This window comes from Acomys russatus, chromosome 10 (genome assembly GCF_903995435.1).
Source record: "Acomys russatus chromosome 10, mAcoRus1.1, whole genome shotgun sequence".
NCBI lineage: Eukaryota > Metazoa > Chordata > Mammalia > Rodentia > Muridae > Acomys > Acomys russatus.
Genome location: NC_067146.1, coordinates 11,806,574 through 11,820,497, shown reverse-complemented (window position 1 = coordinate 11,820,497; position 13,924 = coordinate 11,806,574). Strand labels below are relative to the sequence as shown.

Sequence of the window (13,924 nt, the reverse complement as noted above, 5' to 3'; positions counted from 1 at the left end):
ACTGGAGAAGAGCAGGAAGAAGAAGGCCACATCATGGGTTAGAGGAAGAAAGAAGCACATGGCTTGTGTGGACGGAGATTTGGCCCAGATGATGTTAATTAGCAAATATTTGGGATTATGGATGGGAGGTAGCTTGGTAGAAATTATTAGAACCAGATGGCATGAGATTGGGGCAGGTATCCTATACCTGATCCACTATGGGGATTAATATCTGCCCTGCCCCAGGTTATATATTTTAAAATATAACAGGTGTCTGTGTCTTGATTGATTGCTAGCGGGTTAAAAAATACCACCGTAATAATATTTATTGGCATGATAATAAACATTATTAGGCCATACTGATAAAAAAACTGCAACAGTAATTTTAAATTTTTTGTTTTTTGTTTTTTGAGACAGGGTTTCTCTGTGTAACAGCCCTGGCTGTCCTGGACTCACTTTGTAGACCAGGCTGGCCTCGAACTCACATCCATCTGCCTGCCTCTGCCTCCTGAGTGCTGGGACTAAAGGTGTGCGCCATAACACCCAGCAAAATTTTAAGATAAAGGATGCTATTTCAGAGGATTTAAAAAGCCTTACAAGGCCACACAGAACTTGGTTTGTGTAAGCCTGAAACTTCTGTCAACCATTTGTCCGAGCCTGTGGGAGCCTGTTTATCATGAAGGTTAACCAGTGCTTCCGGGGTGGGGCAGGTGGCTCCTGTGGAGCTCGAGCATCTTCCTAGAGGAGGAGGACTGGGCTGGCTGGCTGGCTTTCAAATAATGTGGTCTTAAGTCCTTTCTTAGCACTTACTATGGACCAAGCATAGTTCCCAAGTGTATCATAGGATTCAACACATTGCTTCCTCTTAGCTATCTGTTAGTGACCTTATTTTTGATGAGAAGGCCACACGCTGGAGTGAGGCAGGGTGCCATTGGCCCTCAAGGCCTACAGCTCGTGCATTTCAAGCCCTGAAGCTGCCTCACACTCGGTCTCCGAGGTTAAGATGCCAGGAACCTGGCTTCACAACCATGTAGCGAGAGTTACTGTGCAGGAAACAGTCCCACAAAAACTGGGACTGATCTTGATGGGCAGTGGCGCTGCTCTTTTTTTTTTTTTTTTTTTTTTGTCGGTTGATTTTGAGACAGGGTTTCACTGTGTAGCCCTCGCTGTCCTGGAACTCACTATGTAGACCAAGCTGGTCTTGAACTTATAGAGCTCTGCCTGCCCTCTGCCTTCCTGCTTATATGGGTGTGGTCCATTCTCAAACCAAAACCAAAACCAACCAACCAAACCAAAAAACAAAAAAACAAAAACCCCGGAAACCAACCAGACAAAAACCTTCAGTGATTTAAAATCCCACCCAAGGATACACAACCAGTCCGTCTGCTTCTCCCAGCTTCCGCTCAGCCCTGCCTCACCAGTTCCTTCCCAGTTCTTATCACATGCTGCTTCTCCTCTCTGGAACATTCTCTCTCCCAGTCTTCCCCTTTAACTATCTCTCACAAGCCGTAGCCCCAGGACCATCCAATGGCCATCGATCATTGTCTCCCATAATCCTCCCTTCCAAGGCCTCGTTTATTTTCTTTGAAGCAATGATCATTAGTAACTAATTGATTTTGTTTCTTTCTCAGAGCCGTGAGGGCAGGCACTGCATCTGGCTTGTTTACTCTACTGGCACTAGAGATTAGGGGAAGGACTGTCTCTCCTCCTCAGCCTCACATAAACGTTGCTGTATGTGAATCTCACCTTGCCATGGCCAAAACAGGTGGTGTTAATCTGACAGGGGCAGTCCAAGGCCTTCTCAGTGGTTGTTTTTGATGCACTGGGGGCCCAGACCCTTCTGATCTGTTTTGTTATTCTGCCATCCAGACACATGTATTATGTAGCAGTGGGGACACATCCAAAGAAATGTACCATCAGTGCTTCCTCCACTGAGCAAACATCACAGTGTGTTTTTACATAGACCTTTAGATGCCTTAGCCACTGCACAGCCAGGTTTCATGGTCCATGTGTGTGGCTGGGCCTATTTCCAACAACCCACAGAGAGACGCAAAAGAGACTAAGACCAAGAAAAAAGCAACATGACCAAGAGATGAGGCAAGCACAGGATCTTGAGCCTGGGATGATGTTCAGTGGTAGAGTGTTCCCTTGGCATGGTCAAGGCCCCAGGTTCGATTCCCTAGCACACTCAGAAACAATCTGGAATAACATGTCTGCTGTTATACTCTGAATTCCTTTAAATTAAGAAACAGCACCATATTAGCTACCTTTTGTTGATGTGATAGAATAGCATGCAACCTACAGAAGAGTTTATCTGAGCCTGTGGAAGAGTCCGTAATGGAGGTGGGGCATGGCAGAAGAAACCGGAACAGGACTCAGAGACAGAAACAACCAGAAGTGGGGAGAGGTCCTTAAAGCTCACCCCCAGTAATGCACGCTCTCGGGCAAGGCTCCCTCCCCTCAAGGTTCCACAGGCTTCCTAAACATCGCCACCAGCAGGGTGACTAAGTGTTCAGATACACAAGCCTATGGAGGGCATTTGTCATTCAAACCACCACAAGGGCATTCTAAACAGGCGACAGAAAGTGTAGGCTGGTGCATATAGAAACCAGGGACCACGTGTTATGTGGTGTATGTGACTGACTGTACTGTATTTTTGGAGACCAGGCAGCATAATAGGTTTGCTTATGTCCCCACAAATGGGTAAGTGATGTGTTTCATCCCAAAAACTTTACTGTGGCTACAGTGATAGTAGGTGACCAGAAATGTTCAGCTCTGTCGTCATCTTGTGGGACCACTGTTGGTGGTTTTAGGGGGAGCATGGTTGGACTTTACCTCTTACATAGGCCGACTTCCAGGCAGGAAGAGCAGGGGGCAGATGTGCAGGCCACGGCGCTGGCATGCCTGTGAGCTTGCATTCCTATCTTATGGCTTGGAGCAGTGCCACGTGGCGCCGCCCCGACACAGGGAGGCTGGGAACTTACTCTGCTGCTGGTCACATCACAGCTTCAAATGAATGCAGAGTTCCTCTGCTGCCGAGGAGGAAGGGAGAAGGACACACAGTGAAGTCCGTTATAGCGTCTGTGGGGGGAAGGGAGCGTGGGAAGGGCCCCAGAGCCCGTGTCTTATTGTCGTTAACTGAAAAGCCATAGAGTTTCCCAGATGTTGTAGCCAACCCCCTTCATCCTGAGGTTATGAAGACTTGGGCTTCTGCATCATGAGGTCTGAGCAAGGCTCACGTGATCCTCGTGGCCGAGAGGCCACCACCCAGTCCCAGCAAGCTGGAGGTAATGGCCGGGACTGACCAAAAGCTCAAGATTCAGATGGGCTAGTATTAGAAAAAAAAAAATCACTTTAAATATTTCTCTTTTTTCATAAACCTGAGATATCTCTCCTCCCATTTTCTCAAATACATAAAACTGAACAGGACCTCTGTTTTTCTACCCCTTTCCCCTCTTTCTTCCTTTTTCCAACAATCTGTTCTTTTTAGGTGTGTTTTTTCATCCTTTTCACCCGTAAAATTTATGAGCATTTATTTGAAAGCTTAAAAAAAAAATTGGAAAAACTGAAGGAGAAAGAGCGATTATACACGCGGGAAGCCGTAAGAACCACAGTGAATGTGCACAGTTATTGCTTTCTTAAGAAAACAAACCAGCCAGCCAGTTTGGAATGTGAGCGGCTCATGTGAGGCCAGCCAGAGGCAGAGGCCCAGGGTGAAGGGCCATTGCCCTCTGTTCAGGCGAGCTGCCAGGTGCTGCTTCCTTGCCCCTCTCACCATTCTAAGGAGAGCTGGCAACACAGGAACATGACTACAGCAGAACTCAGATTTAAAATACTCTTTTAGAAAAGCAAAAAGACTAGGGGTGTCAGGGGATGCCAGCTGCAAGAGTCCAAGGAACACTGGGCCTCCGAGTGCTTCCAAGCTGGCCTGGAAGGCCCCCCCCCCCCCCCGCAGGAAAAACCAGGGGGCCCTGCTGAAGAACAAGCCTAGGAGGCTATCCGCAGCCAGGCCAGAGCACATGGAGCTATGGAACGTGTGACCATTGTTCAAAAGTTGTCAGATACTTGGGGTCTGAGAACCACAGAGGCAAGACCGATGTCCAAACGTCTTCAATACCCCGACTCCCCGTTTTCCAAGGAGAGCTAGCTCTGTCACCATGTTGATGTTTGAGGGCTGGGCCCCCAGCTACCCCTGCTCCCAGCATGGTCCCAGGCATGTTGGAACAGAGCCTGTAAAATGTGCCTAGGCTGGCTGCAGCCATGAGTTCTGCCAACTGGCCCTGTTTTCCATAGACCCCCGAGTTAGTGGCCACACTACCAGCCTCCTCTTGCTACCCACGCCACCAAGCTGGCTGAATTGGGTCAGGCCTACCCCATCTTCAGCAGGAGAGAGAGGCTAATAGTGGGCCCCTCAAACCCATTTAGCTTCCAAAGTTCTCAGAGTATTAGTGATGCCCTTGGAGATCACGGCACAGCCGCAAACGCAAAACCCTGTCTCGGGCCAGCTTCTTACTAACTTCTCGCCCTGGGGTCTGCAACTGGCCTCCTGTTTTTCCAAGCCAGCTTAACTGTGTCCTGTGCTTCTCATCCCGTCCCTGATCCCCCAGCCCACCTCCCTCAACTTCCTGACGCAGAGGGAAGACCACAGGGGAAATGTTCATAAAACTGTGCTTGGGACGCAAAAGGGAAATACACTGCAGAAAACAGGAAAGCCGGACGTGGTGTTGTCAGTCATGTCCTTCATGAGGAAGCCCGGAAGCCCGTTAGGTCTGCTCTCATTAAGCTTCTGTTGATGGGGACAAGAGTCACTGACCCTTCCTTAGCTCAGGAGAAGCACTCTGTCCCCCCTAACTTGTCATGGGAGTGTGCATCTCTGCTTTTTTTTTTTTTTTTTTTTGTCACAGGCATCTTCCAAGGAGCCAATGGGCTTCCCAGAGCAGTTAGAAGGCAAAACTGAAAGAGGGTGCAGATGGGACCTTGTTCTCCTAAATTCCCACACAAGCTCACGCCTAGTGACTGCCACACCAAAGCCTCAGCAAAAGGTGGCTATCCCCAACTTCCCTGGCTACACTGCTGCAGTCTGACACCCTCAAGTGGCTTCTGATTGCCCCACAGATCCGATGGAACGCTCTTCGCTCTTTCTAGATATTTTTTGTAAAAAAAAAAAAAAAAAGAGAGAGAGAAAGAAATAAAAATTCAAGTGTCCTGGAGGTTTAATGTGTCACAGCTGGAGAGCCCCACAGAGATCATCACAGCCACTTACTCAATGGGCACCCCCCATCCCATTTTGTTCTTTTCTGGTTAGAGAGTGTCTTTGTAGTTGTGTGTGTGTGTGTGTGTGTGTGTGTGTGTGAAGGACAACTTGCTAGAAGCTTGAATAAACAAACAAAGAAACAAACAAACAAGGAATTTGCTGGCCCTCCCTGGAACTTGGCCCACCTGAGCTGGGACTTTTGGTGAAGACCGAGAATGCAAATAGATTAAAAATAACGACAAAGTGATGCCTCCTAATGACCAACACCTGAGGTTAGGGGCTGGCCTTCACAAACCCAGGAGCGGCCCAAACCCAGCAGTCGGCCCCACTATGAGAGCAGGTGCTGAGGCAGACTGGTTCTTCATCTTTTTCATGTCTGTACAAGGCATCACCTGACCAGCACAGCCACGAGACGCAGGCTGAAAAATAATTTATTTATACAAGATATCACCACCTAGGAATTTCCCAGCTTAAATCTGGAATGCTTGGCCTCTTGGGCATTTCAATGCTATCAGAAAAGAACAGGAGAGACAAAACCAAACCAAACAGGTGTGTGAGCTTATCAGCTAGCAGCGGATGATGCAACCCCTTCACCTGGGCCATATAGAACAAGGGACACCAAATAGGGGGTGGGGGTATGGAAGTACCCACTATCCATCAGGCTCATGTGTCACACTACGGGCAGGCAACAAACTACTAGGTCTCTCCCTGGCTTTCTGTTCAGCATGATCTCCCCGCTTGAAGTGACCAACCTCCATTCTGTCATCCGGATCAGAAAGCCCTCGAGCCAGCTCGGGCCTTGAACCAGTTGAGCACTTGGCAGCCTTGTTTGTGCCTGAACAGCTCTGTAACAGGATTGGTTATATCAACATCCTATCTCACCACCTGCCTCCAATCCTGCCTTCACTAAGGTCCCTTGAACCCAGCGGCCACGTTAACCCTTGTGGGGGAAGTCTCACTGGTATTGTGTGAAATGCAACGTGTGATCACAAAGTCACTAACACTACTCAGGAAGACCCTGTGTTTGCCAGTGCCCTGAAATCCATCGTTGGTGAATTAAAGCCAATGAAATGGATGTAACGTGTGCGTTCATTGTTATCCAATAAATCCCAACCCTGTAAAAACACAAATGTGTCCATCCTTGTCTCTGACATAGTGCACTAACTCTGAGGTTGTGGGAAGCCAACAAGTAGTCCCAGCTGGGAGGCCTCAGGCCCAGCTGCCCCTCAGGGTCAAGGCTGGAAGCCTGCCTTATCTCTCCACCTGTCTTGTTCTCTGCTACTTTATCAGGAAGAGTGAGAAGGTATCACAGTTTGGAACGCCCACCTCTCCCGCCTACCTTTCCCTTCCCGTGGGACTGGATCCAGATGTGAGGGGAACAGTGCCCAGGCATACCCAGGCACCCCTGCTTAAAAAGGCCACAGACCTCAGTCTCTCCTTAGCCCGTCCTTCCCACCATGCGGAGGCTGCTGATTTTGAGTGTGCTACTGGGGGCAATCTTTGCCAAAGACAACTTTGTGGGGTAGGGGTGTAGGGAAGAGGGGGATGTTCTGGTGTGTGTGTGGGTTGGGTTGGGGGGAGATAAAGAGAGATTTCACCAAGTTGGTGCCTGGAAGAGACAGACAGACACATAACACAGCCAGAGAAGACAGACTGACCCCACCCTGGGACAGCAGCCTGGGGTGAGGGGAACAGGGCAAGGCTTGGAGGGCCCAGCCTTTTCTGGACCCTGAGAGAAATGACCTCTGAGAATGAAGTTTTAGAAGGAGAGAGAGGAGATCTGGTTGACTTGGAGATACGCCAGTCTAAACTGCAGTGGGGACAGCAGGAAAGTCTAGAATCTTCCAAAGACAGGGAGAGAAGAAAAGAAGTTCAGGCCTCCCATTGTTCAGATCCCCTTGTGCCTCTATGGGCCCAGCCTGGGAAGTGTTGGGGTACCTTAAATTCTTAGGGTCCCTCCCGCTCTGCCCAGGCACCAGGTTCTCCGAATCTCTGCAGCTGATGAAGCCCAGGTGCAGAAAGTGAAGGAGTTGGAGGAGCTGCAGCATTTGCAGGTTAGAGACATGGTGCAGCACGGCACAGGCCTCCCTGAGGACCCAGGAGGCTTCCTAGGCTGCTGGGACCGCCTTCCATAACCACATAGTCCCTGGGCTCTGGCCCAGCCTCTTGGCAAAGAGCCATGAGACTGATCAGTTGAGAAACGACTTCAGCCCCCAGGTCCTCCAGATCTTGGTGCCCCTGAGAATCTGATGACGTGCCAAGACCACTTTCCCACTCCCTCTGTCTGCCTTGCTCCTCAAAGCCTCTCCATTCTGGCCATTTCCTGATCATACTAGACTTTGTCCAGTTCCAAAGCTTCCGCGTTCTCTCTCTGCTCCCAGCACCCATGCCTCAACCCCAGCTGGGTGGGAGCTTCTGGTGCCGATGGCCTTCCTCAGGTCGTCCCCCCTTCACTGGCCCGGTTGGTGCCCCCAGCCCACTGAAACAGTTCTGGCTTCTGTTCTTCCTAGTTGGACTTCTGGAGGGACCCTGCCCGGGCTGGTCTCCCCATTGATGTCCGAGTGCCCTTCCCTAGCATCCAGTCTGTCAAAGTATTCTTGGAACATCATGGGATAAGCTATGAGGTCATGATTGAAGATGTGCAGTCCCTGCTGGATGAGGAACAGAAGCAGATGTCCGCATTCCAGGCCAGGGCCCTGTCCACTGACACATTCAACTACGCCACCTATCACACCCTCGAAGAGGTGAGCATCCTGCAAGGAGCACCATACTTTTTCATGGCTAACAGAATGCAGAGCAGGGTCAAGGCTGGGCTGGCTGCGGGTAACCCCTGCTGTTTCTGGGTGGCCACTATGGTCAGTAGCATTACAGGGCTGCTGAGGGAGACATTTGCATTCCCAGAACCCAGTAGTCCCTTCTCTCTACTACTTCTTCTTCCCGTCTCAGATCTATGAATTCATGGACCTGCTGGTGGCAGAGCACTCACAGCTCGTAAGCAAGGTCCACATTGGCAACACCTTTGAAGGCCGCCCCATCTATGTACTAAAGGTAAATGAAGGCCACATGTAGACAAGGGCGAACATGGGAAAAAAATGGTCTCCATATGGACCTCCATATAAGGGTGTGGACTCTCACAGACTTGTAATGGAACATACTGTTCTGCACAGAGCCTCTGCACCTATCTGGAAAGGCCTGAGCATTCGGACTGGCCAAGGTGGCCATATGCGTGTTCACAAGGTGGCCATATGCGTGTTCACAAAGTTTGAAGTCAAGTGTTGTAATATGAGACTATTATGGAGTCTGGCATCCACATAAAAAGTTTTCTTGGTGACCTCCCGCAGTGGGCTATCTGAGCATCAGAATAGGGCCAGAGTCTGGGAGTCAGGGTTAGTTCTGTAGGGTGCCTGCCTGGTCCCTGACCCCCTAACTTCCCAAAGGATGATCTCACCAAGAGCCACCACCACCTCAACTTTAGCTATACAGAGAGCAGGTGGCTTCTGGCCCAGGTGGGCTCCCTTGCAGGGGTGAACTGAGGCCTGGCTGGGAAGTTGCCCGTTAAGCATTTCCCTGCCCTTTCTCCAGTTCAGCACCGGAAAGAGCAAAGGCCCAGCAATCTGGATCGACACCGGCATCCATTCCAGGGAGTGGGTCACCCAGGCCAGTGGTGTCTGGTTTGCAAAAAAGGTAAAGCTGGGGCATGGGGGCGGGGGCTCCTACTTGCTGGGGAGCTCACAGACCATGGGAGGCTGGACCTTCTCTTCCCAGAAGCAACAGCCACTGTACAAACATGGCTGGTGTCCCACCTTTTCCTCCTCCGCCCACCAGCTCACTAAAGACTATGGCCAGGACCCAGTTCTCACAGCCGTTCTTGACAGCATGGACATCTTCCTGGAGATCGTGACCAACCCTGACGGTTTTGCCTACACCCACAAAACGGTACAGACTATCTCTTGTTCCCTTCAACCCCCCCCCCCGCCCACCCCCCACCTCCCACTGTTGAAGGAAGGGGTGAGCTGGCCTCTCCTCATCAAATTGCGACTCTCCATGCAGGCACTATTGCCATTTTCGGAGAGTGATGCTTTGCTCTTGGGGTTTGTCCATGTATGGTAGGTGTTGAGTAACCTCTTGACCTAGTCACCAGAGTCCGCTAGCAACTTCTCATTCAATCACAATAACACAAAACCTCTCTGGACACTGTGGGAGCCAACTCTGTTCCAGCCCCTGTTTCCATAGAAGTTTTTATTCAATGGCAAATGCAGCAAGCTAGCAGCAGGTCCCAGTCCCGCTGTGCTGGCCCCTGGCTTATCCTCTTTCCTTTCTCAGAATCGCATGTGGCGCAAGACTCGATCACGCACCCAGGGCTCCCTCTGTGTTGGGGTGGACCCTAACAGGAACTGGGATGCTGGCTTTGGAAGTAAGGCTTCCTACGGGGTAGGGATGGGGTTACATGGCTTCTGGCCTGCTTTTGCCTGGCTCCCCTACGCCTTTCCTGACCCAGCAGTGGGACAGAAAGTGGGCTCTTAGCTCTGCCTGAGGGCTCTTGGGTTGGAGGTGGCACTCAGGGAGTTGGGCCTGTGCTTGTAAAAAGAAGGTTCCTTCTAGGTGGGACTTGGGCCTGAGAGCTTCTCCTGGATGTGTCTAGCTCAATATCATTTCTTGCCATCCTTGACCACACTCCTGTGTAAACTAGTTTCTGCTCTACTCAAACCTGGCTGGCAAAGGGAGCAGGGCTCCAGATGGTGTGATGGCTGGCTGGTCCTTAACCCAGGGAACGGGGTGAGGCCTCTTTGCACCTCACCTCCCCTTAACGCCATGGCATATACTGGAAGCCATCACCACTCACATGAGGAACTGTGTCCTCTGCCTTCCCCTAGAGCCCGGAGCTAGTAGCAACCCCTGCTCGGACACTTACCGCGGCAAGTTTCCCAACTCTGAAGTGGAGGTCAAGTCCATCGTGGATTTTGTGACGAGCCACGGAAATATTAAAGCCTTCATCTCCATCCACAGCTACTCCCAGCTCCTTCTGTATCCCTACGGCTACACAGCAGAACCGGCCCCTGACGTGGAGGAGCTGGTGGGTGATGACCCAGATGGCCCTTCATCCAGGCTCCCCCCAGTCACCCTCTGTCCAGGCTCCTTCTCTGTCCCTACTTTGAGGGACCTGGATTTTATCCCTCAGGGCTGATTAAGGGCTAAGAACCAACCACGTGCCCAGTGCCCACCTCTTCCCAGTCTCCTGGTGATTTAGGAAGTCTGGCGGCATGAGTTGTGTTGACCAGCAAAGTAGACCTACTATGTGTGGTTGAGTCACATGACAGGGCAAGAGGCAAGGCTAGACTCTAAATTTATGGACTCCACCTGAAGCTGTGGTGGAGGGAAGGAAGGAGAGGGTTGTCCATCCATCTTGGGGAGACAGAGAGAGCAGGCTGACCCTGGCAGAGGACACGGGGCCTGGTTGTGCTGGTGTTTGTTCCTGGCCTACCCTGACCGTGATCGCCTACCCTGGCTCTTAACAGTGGCCCTGCTCAATGTTTTCTCCAGGATCAGCTAGCTAAGTCTGCTGTGGCAGCCTTGACATCTCTACATGGGACCAAGTTCAAGTATGGCAGCATCATTGACACAATCTGTAAGTTCCTGGCATCAGCTGGCTCTTCTTGCCTCGGCTGCTCAGGGCTGGGAGTTGCTGGCCGACCCATTTGAAGGGCAGACAATGCCTCTTCCTGATATTGAATCCTGTCATCTCTGACACTGTTCAGCAGGCTTCTCAGAGCACATCTGTCCTCTTATCTTGAGGTTACATCTGGTTCCCTGCACGGATGAGGTGGAATTCTGACGGGATTTATAGGGCTCCATAAAATTCTGTTTAAGGAATGCCTTCCCACCCTCTTCCGCACAGGATACACAAGGTACCCCCTACACGCACGCACATGGAAGACAGTCAGCACGGCTGTTTACTGAGCACCTGCTCTGCACCAGGCCTCGTCTTGTGTGCTTAGAATACAGCTGTGAATAAAAGGAGTAAATGTACATTCTAGAAAGACTGTCCATAATGTGCTTAGAAACTACAGTGGATCAGGTGATAGATGTAGCGGGGGAAAATAACAGAGGTGCCAGCGACATCAGGAGTACTAGGGTGGAGGTAGAACGCCAGCACAAGAGACAGGCTTTCAGACGAGAGGAATTTGGGCTAGTGGCAAAGGAAAGGAAAGGAAGCCAGGAGAGGCCATCTGTCCCGGTATTAGGCCTACAGGAGGAAGAACTTTCTATGGTAAAGGCTGTGCTGTGTGATGTGGTGTGCGGCATTTTGGGGATTTTTTTTTTTCCTCAAAAATTTTGCCTGGCAGGCAAAAGCAGGATTCAGGTACAGGTACGGAGAACCGTACACCCACTTCGCGCCCTTCTTTACTAGTGGGACCCCAGGCTTTCTTTGGAAACGGTTTCCAGTCCAAGTCCAATGATTTTGCTGCGTTTAGTGTCCCAAAGTGAGATTATAATGTGAAGTCCACCTCTGTTAGTTACTGCCCAGCTTAACAAACACCACTTTGTCAGCCAGTGGGTACTGCGAACCTGTGAGATTTTTCCCTCCAGAGGAAAGACAGACAGGCTTTGCTTTGACTATGAATCTTTGCACTTTCTTCTGCAGCCCAGAGTCCCTGGAGATCAATTTCTGGTTACCCAAGCAGGGGGCTCTGGCATATTTAGAGGTGTCATTGAGGTGACTGTTGGGTGGAGAGAGTTTTCAGACAGGCTTTTGCAATTACACAGACTTTTTGGCATCCAGCTAATGAATAGGACAGCCATAGCTGGTTGCTGTTCTCCTATCTGGGTTTCTTGGGCTTAGACCCAGCTGGTGTTTCCCAGAAGCCCCCTGCCCCACACCTACCGCCCGCCCCGCACCCCCCCTCCCCCGCGCGCGTGTGTCAGTAGCAACCCCAGAAGTCATAGACTCTATCTGGCAGAACATAGGGCTCTGGGCTGTGGGTGCTAACTCAGTCCATGTAGATGCTTCCAGTAATCAACCTTTATACTCTCCTCTGTCTTTGCTCCTCCTCCAGATCAAGCCAGTGGGAGCACTATTGATTGGACCTACAGCCAGGGCATCAAGTACTCTTTCACTTTTGAGCTACGGGACACTGGGCTCAGGGGCTTCCTGCTGCCTGCCTCCCAGATCATCCCCACGGCGGAGGAGACATGGCTGGCTCTTTTGACTATCATGGACCATACCGTCAAACACCCTTACTGAGGCAGTCCTGAGCCCCCACCCCTTTCTTCTCTCTAGCCCTATTTGGGCAACCCAATAAAGTCTGACTATATAAGAAATAAGATCTTGGGGGTTTGTGTATGGAATGCACATGGTGAGTTCACATCTTTTAGCCAGAGCAGAAGTGATGTAGTTCCCCCCAGGTCTCAATGAAAATGTATAGGTGGTTGAACTCAATGACCCCTAAATTCTCCTGCATTCCGGGATCCCATGAAGTTGCATCCAAGGGGCAATAGGGTGGTTTGTTCATATATCAGTGAAGGTATTAGCCACAGCTGCTAACCAAATGCCTGGCATCCTGTGGTGAAGAGGAAGCCAGCGTGTGGAGCGGTGCAGCTGATGGCTCCGTTCACCTTGAGAAGCAGTAACCTGGCGTGTGGCATATAATAATACTGGCGGCCACTACTGTCTGAAGGCGGTGTTGTAGGGGCAAGTCAAACAAATCAAAGCGTGGCCCGAATTACATTGGAAGAAAACATTGAGGTGAAATAAAATCATTTCCTGAAGATACAATGCCCAGCCAGGGATATTTATTAACGGTAGTGTATTGAGGACACTTCACCGGGAAGGGTGGAAGCAGCTGGCATTTTGTCAAATCCCCCAGGAGGTCCCCAGTGCATCGCCTCTGTGGCCTCTTGTTTCTGTCTCCACCTTCCTACTTTCCTGTCCACATCCCTTGGCATGGTGACCCTCAGGCTTGTGACAGCACACTTATAACAGCTAGCATCACAATACACGGACTCACTCACCTTTTTAAGATTTTAAAAAGGTTTTTTTTTTTTTTTTTTTTTTTTTTTTTGCCTCTATGTATGTCTGTGTGAGGGTGTCAGCACACTCCTGGAACTAGAATTACAAACAGTTGTGAGCTGCCATGTAGATGCTGGGATTTGAACCCAGATCCGTTGGAAGAGCAGCCAGTGCTCTTAACTGCTGAGCCATCTCTCCAGCCCCATTACCCACCTTCTTTAAAGCAAGAAATGACTTTTGTTTCCTCTGCATCCCTTAGATGTGAATGTGGCGCTGGGGGACACTGCCACAGAAGGATGTGGGTAGCTGGCTGCGGTGAGACTGGGGCTTCTCCCTCTCCCCACCACTTAGATTTCAGGGTGCTTCCAGCACTAGGCTTAGGTTGTGTCTTTTTCATGGAAAATGGCTTGAAGGTTAAAAACCTTTCCACCTTGGAGTTCTATTTTTAATAGTTTTCCCCACCAAATATTCTAAAAACCGGAACAAGGCTGATTATACACAAGCATATGCATGCTAAGATTAGGAGAAAGGTCTTTCCAGCCAGGCATGGTGACACATCCTGGCAGTCCCAGCCCGAGGGAGTCAGAGGCAGGGGGCTGTGAGTTTGGGCCCAGGCTCAGGCTACTTAGAGACACTGTCTCAAACCCTGCCACCACCAAAAGGTATTTTAGGCTGAAGATTTG

At 50.5% G+C, this 13,924-nt stretch overlaps 1 protein-coding gene across 1 annotated transcript; it reads left to right on the top strand.

Annotated features, from left to right (window-relative positions):
* The first annotated feature begins 6,690 nt into the window (after window positions 1-6,690).
* Window positions 6,691-12,494, top strand: Cpa1 (carboxypeptidase A1). Its single transcript, XM_051151557.1, has 10 exons — window positions 6,691-6,755; window positions 7,206-7,287; window positions 7,744-7,977; window positions 8,180-8,281; window positions 8,816-8,917; window positions 9,059-9,169; window positions 9,557-9,647; window positions 10,108-10,307; window positions 10,775-10,859; window positions 12,289-12,494. The coding sequence occupies exons 1-10, from the start codon at window positions 6,691-6,693 to the stop codon at window positions 12,474-12,476; spliced, it is 1,260 nt and encodes a 419-aa protein (XP_051007514.1). The 3' UTR covers window positions 12,477-12,494.
* Window positions 12,495-13,924: the final 1,430 nt, after the last annotated feature.

What these genes read in the sequence shown, in the direction of transcription:
- Cpa1 (XM_051151557.1), top strand. Translation starts at nt 6,691, where the DNA reads ATGCGGAGGCTGCTGATTTTGAGTGTGCTACTGGGGGCAATCTTTGCC. An exon ending in GTGTCTGGTTTGCAAAAAAG is followed by an intron (nt 8,918 to 9,058) that starts GTAAAGCTGGGG and finishes TCCGCCCACCAG; the next exon opens with CTCACTAAAGACTATGGCCA. An exon ending in CTGGGATGCTGGCTTTGGAA is followed by an intron (nt 9,648 to 10,107) that starts GTAAGGCTTCCT and finishes GCCTTCCCCTAG; the next exon opens with AGCCCGGAGCTAGTAGCAAC.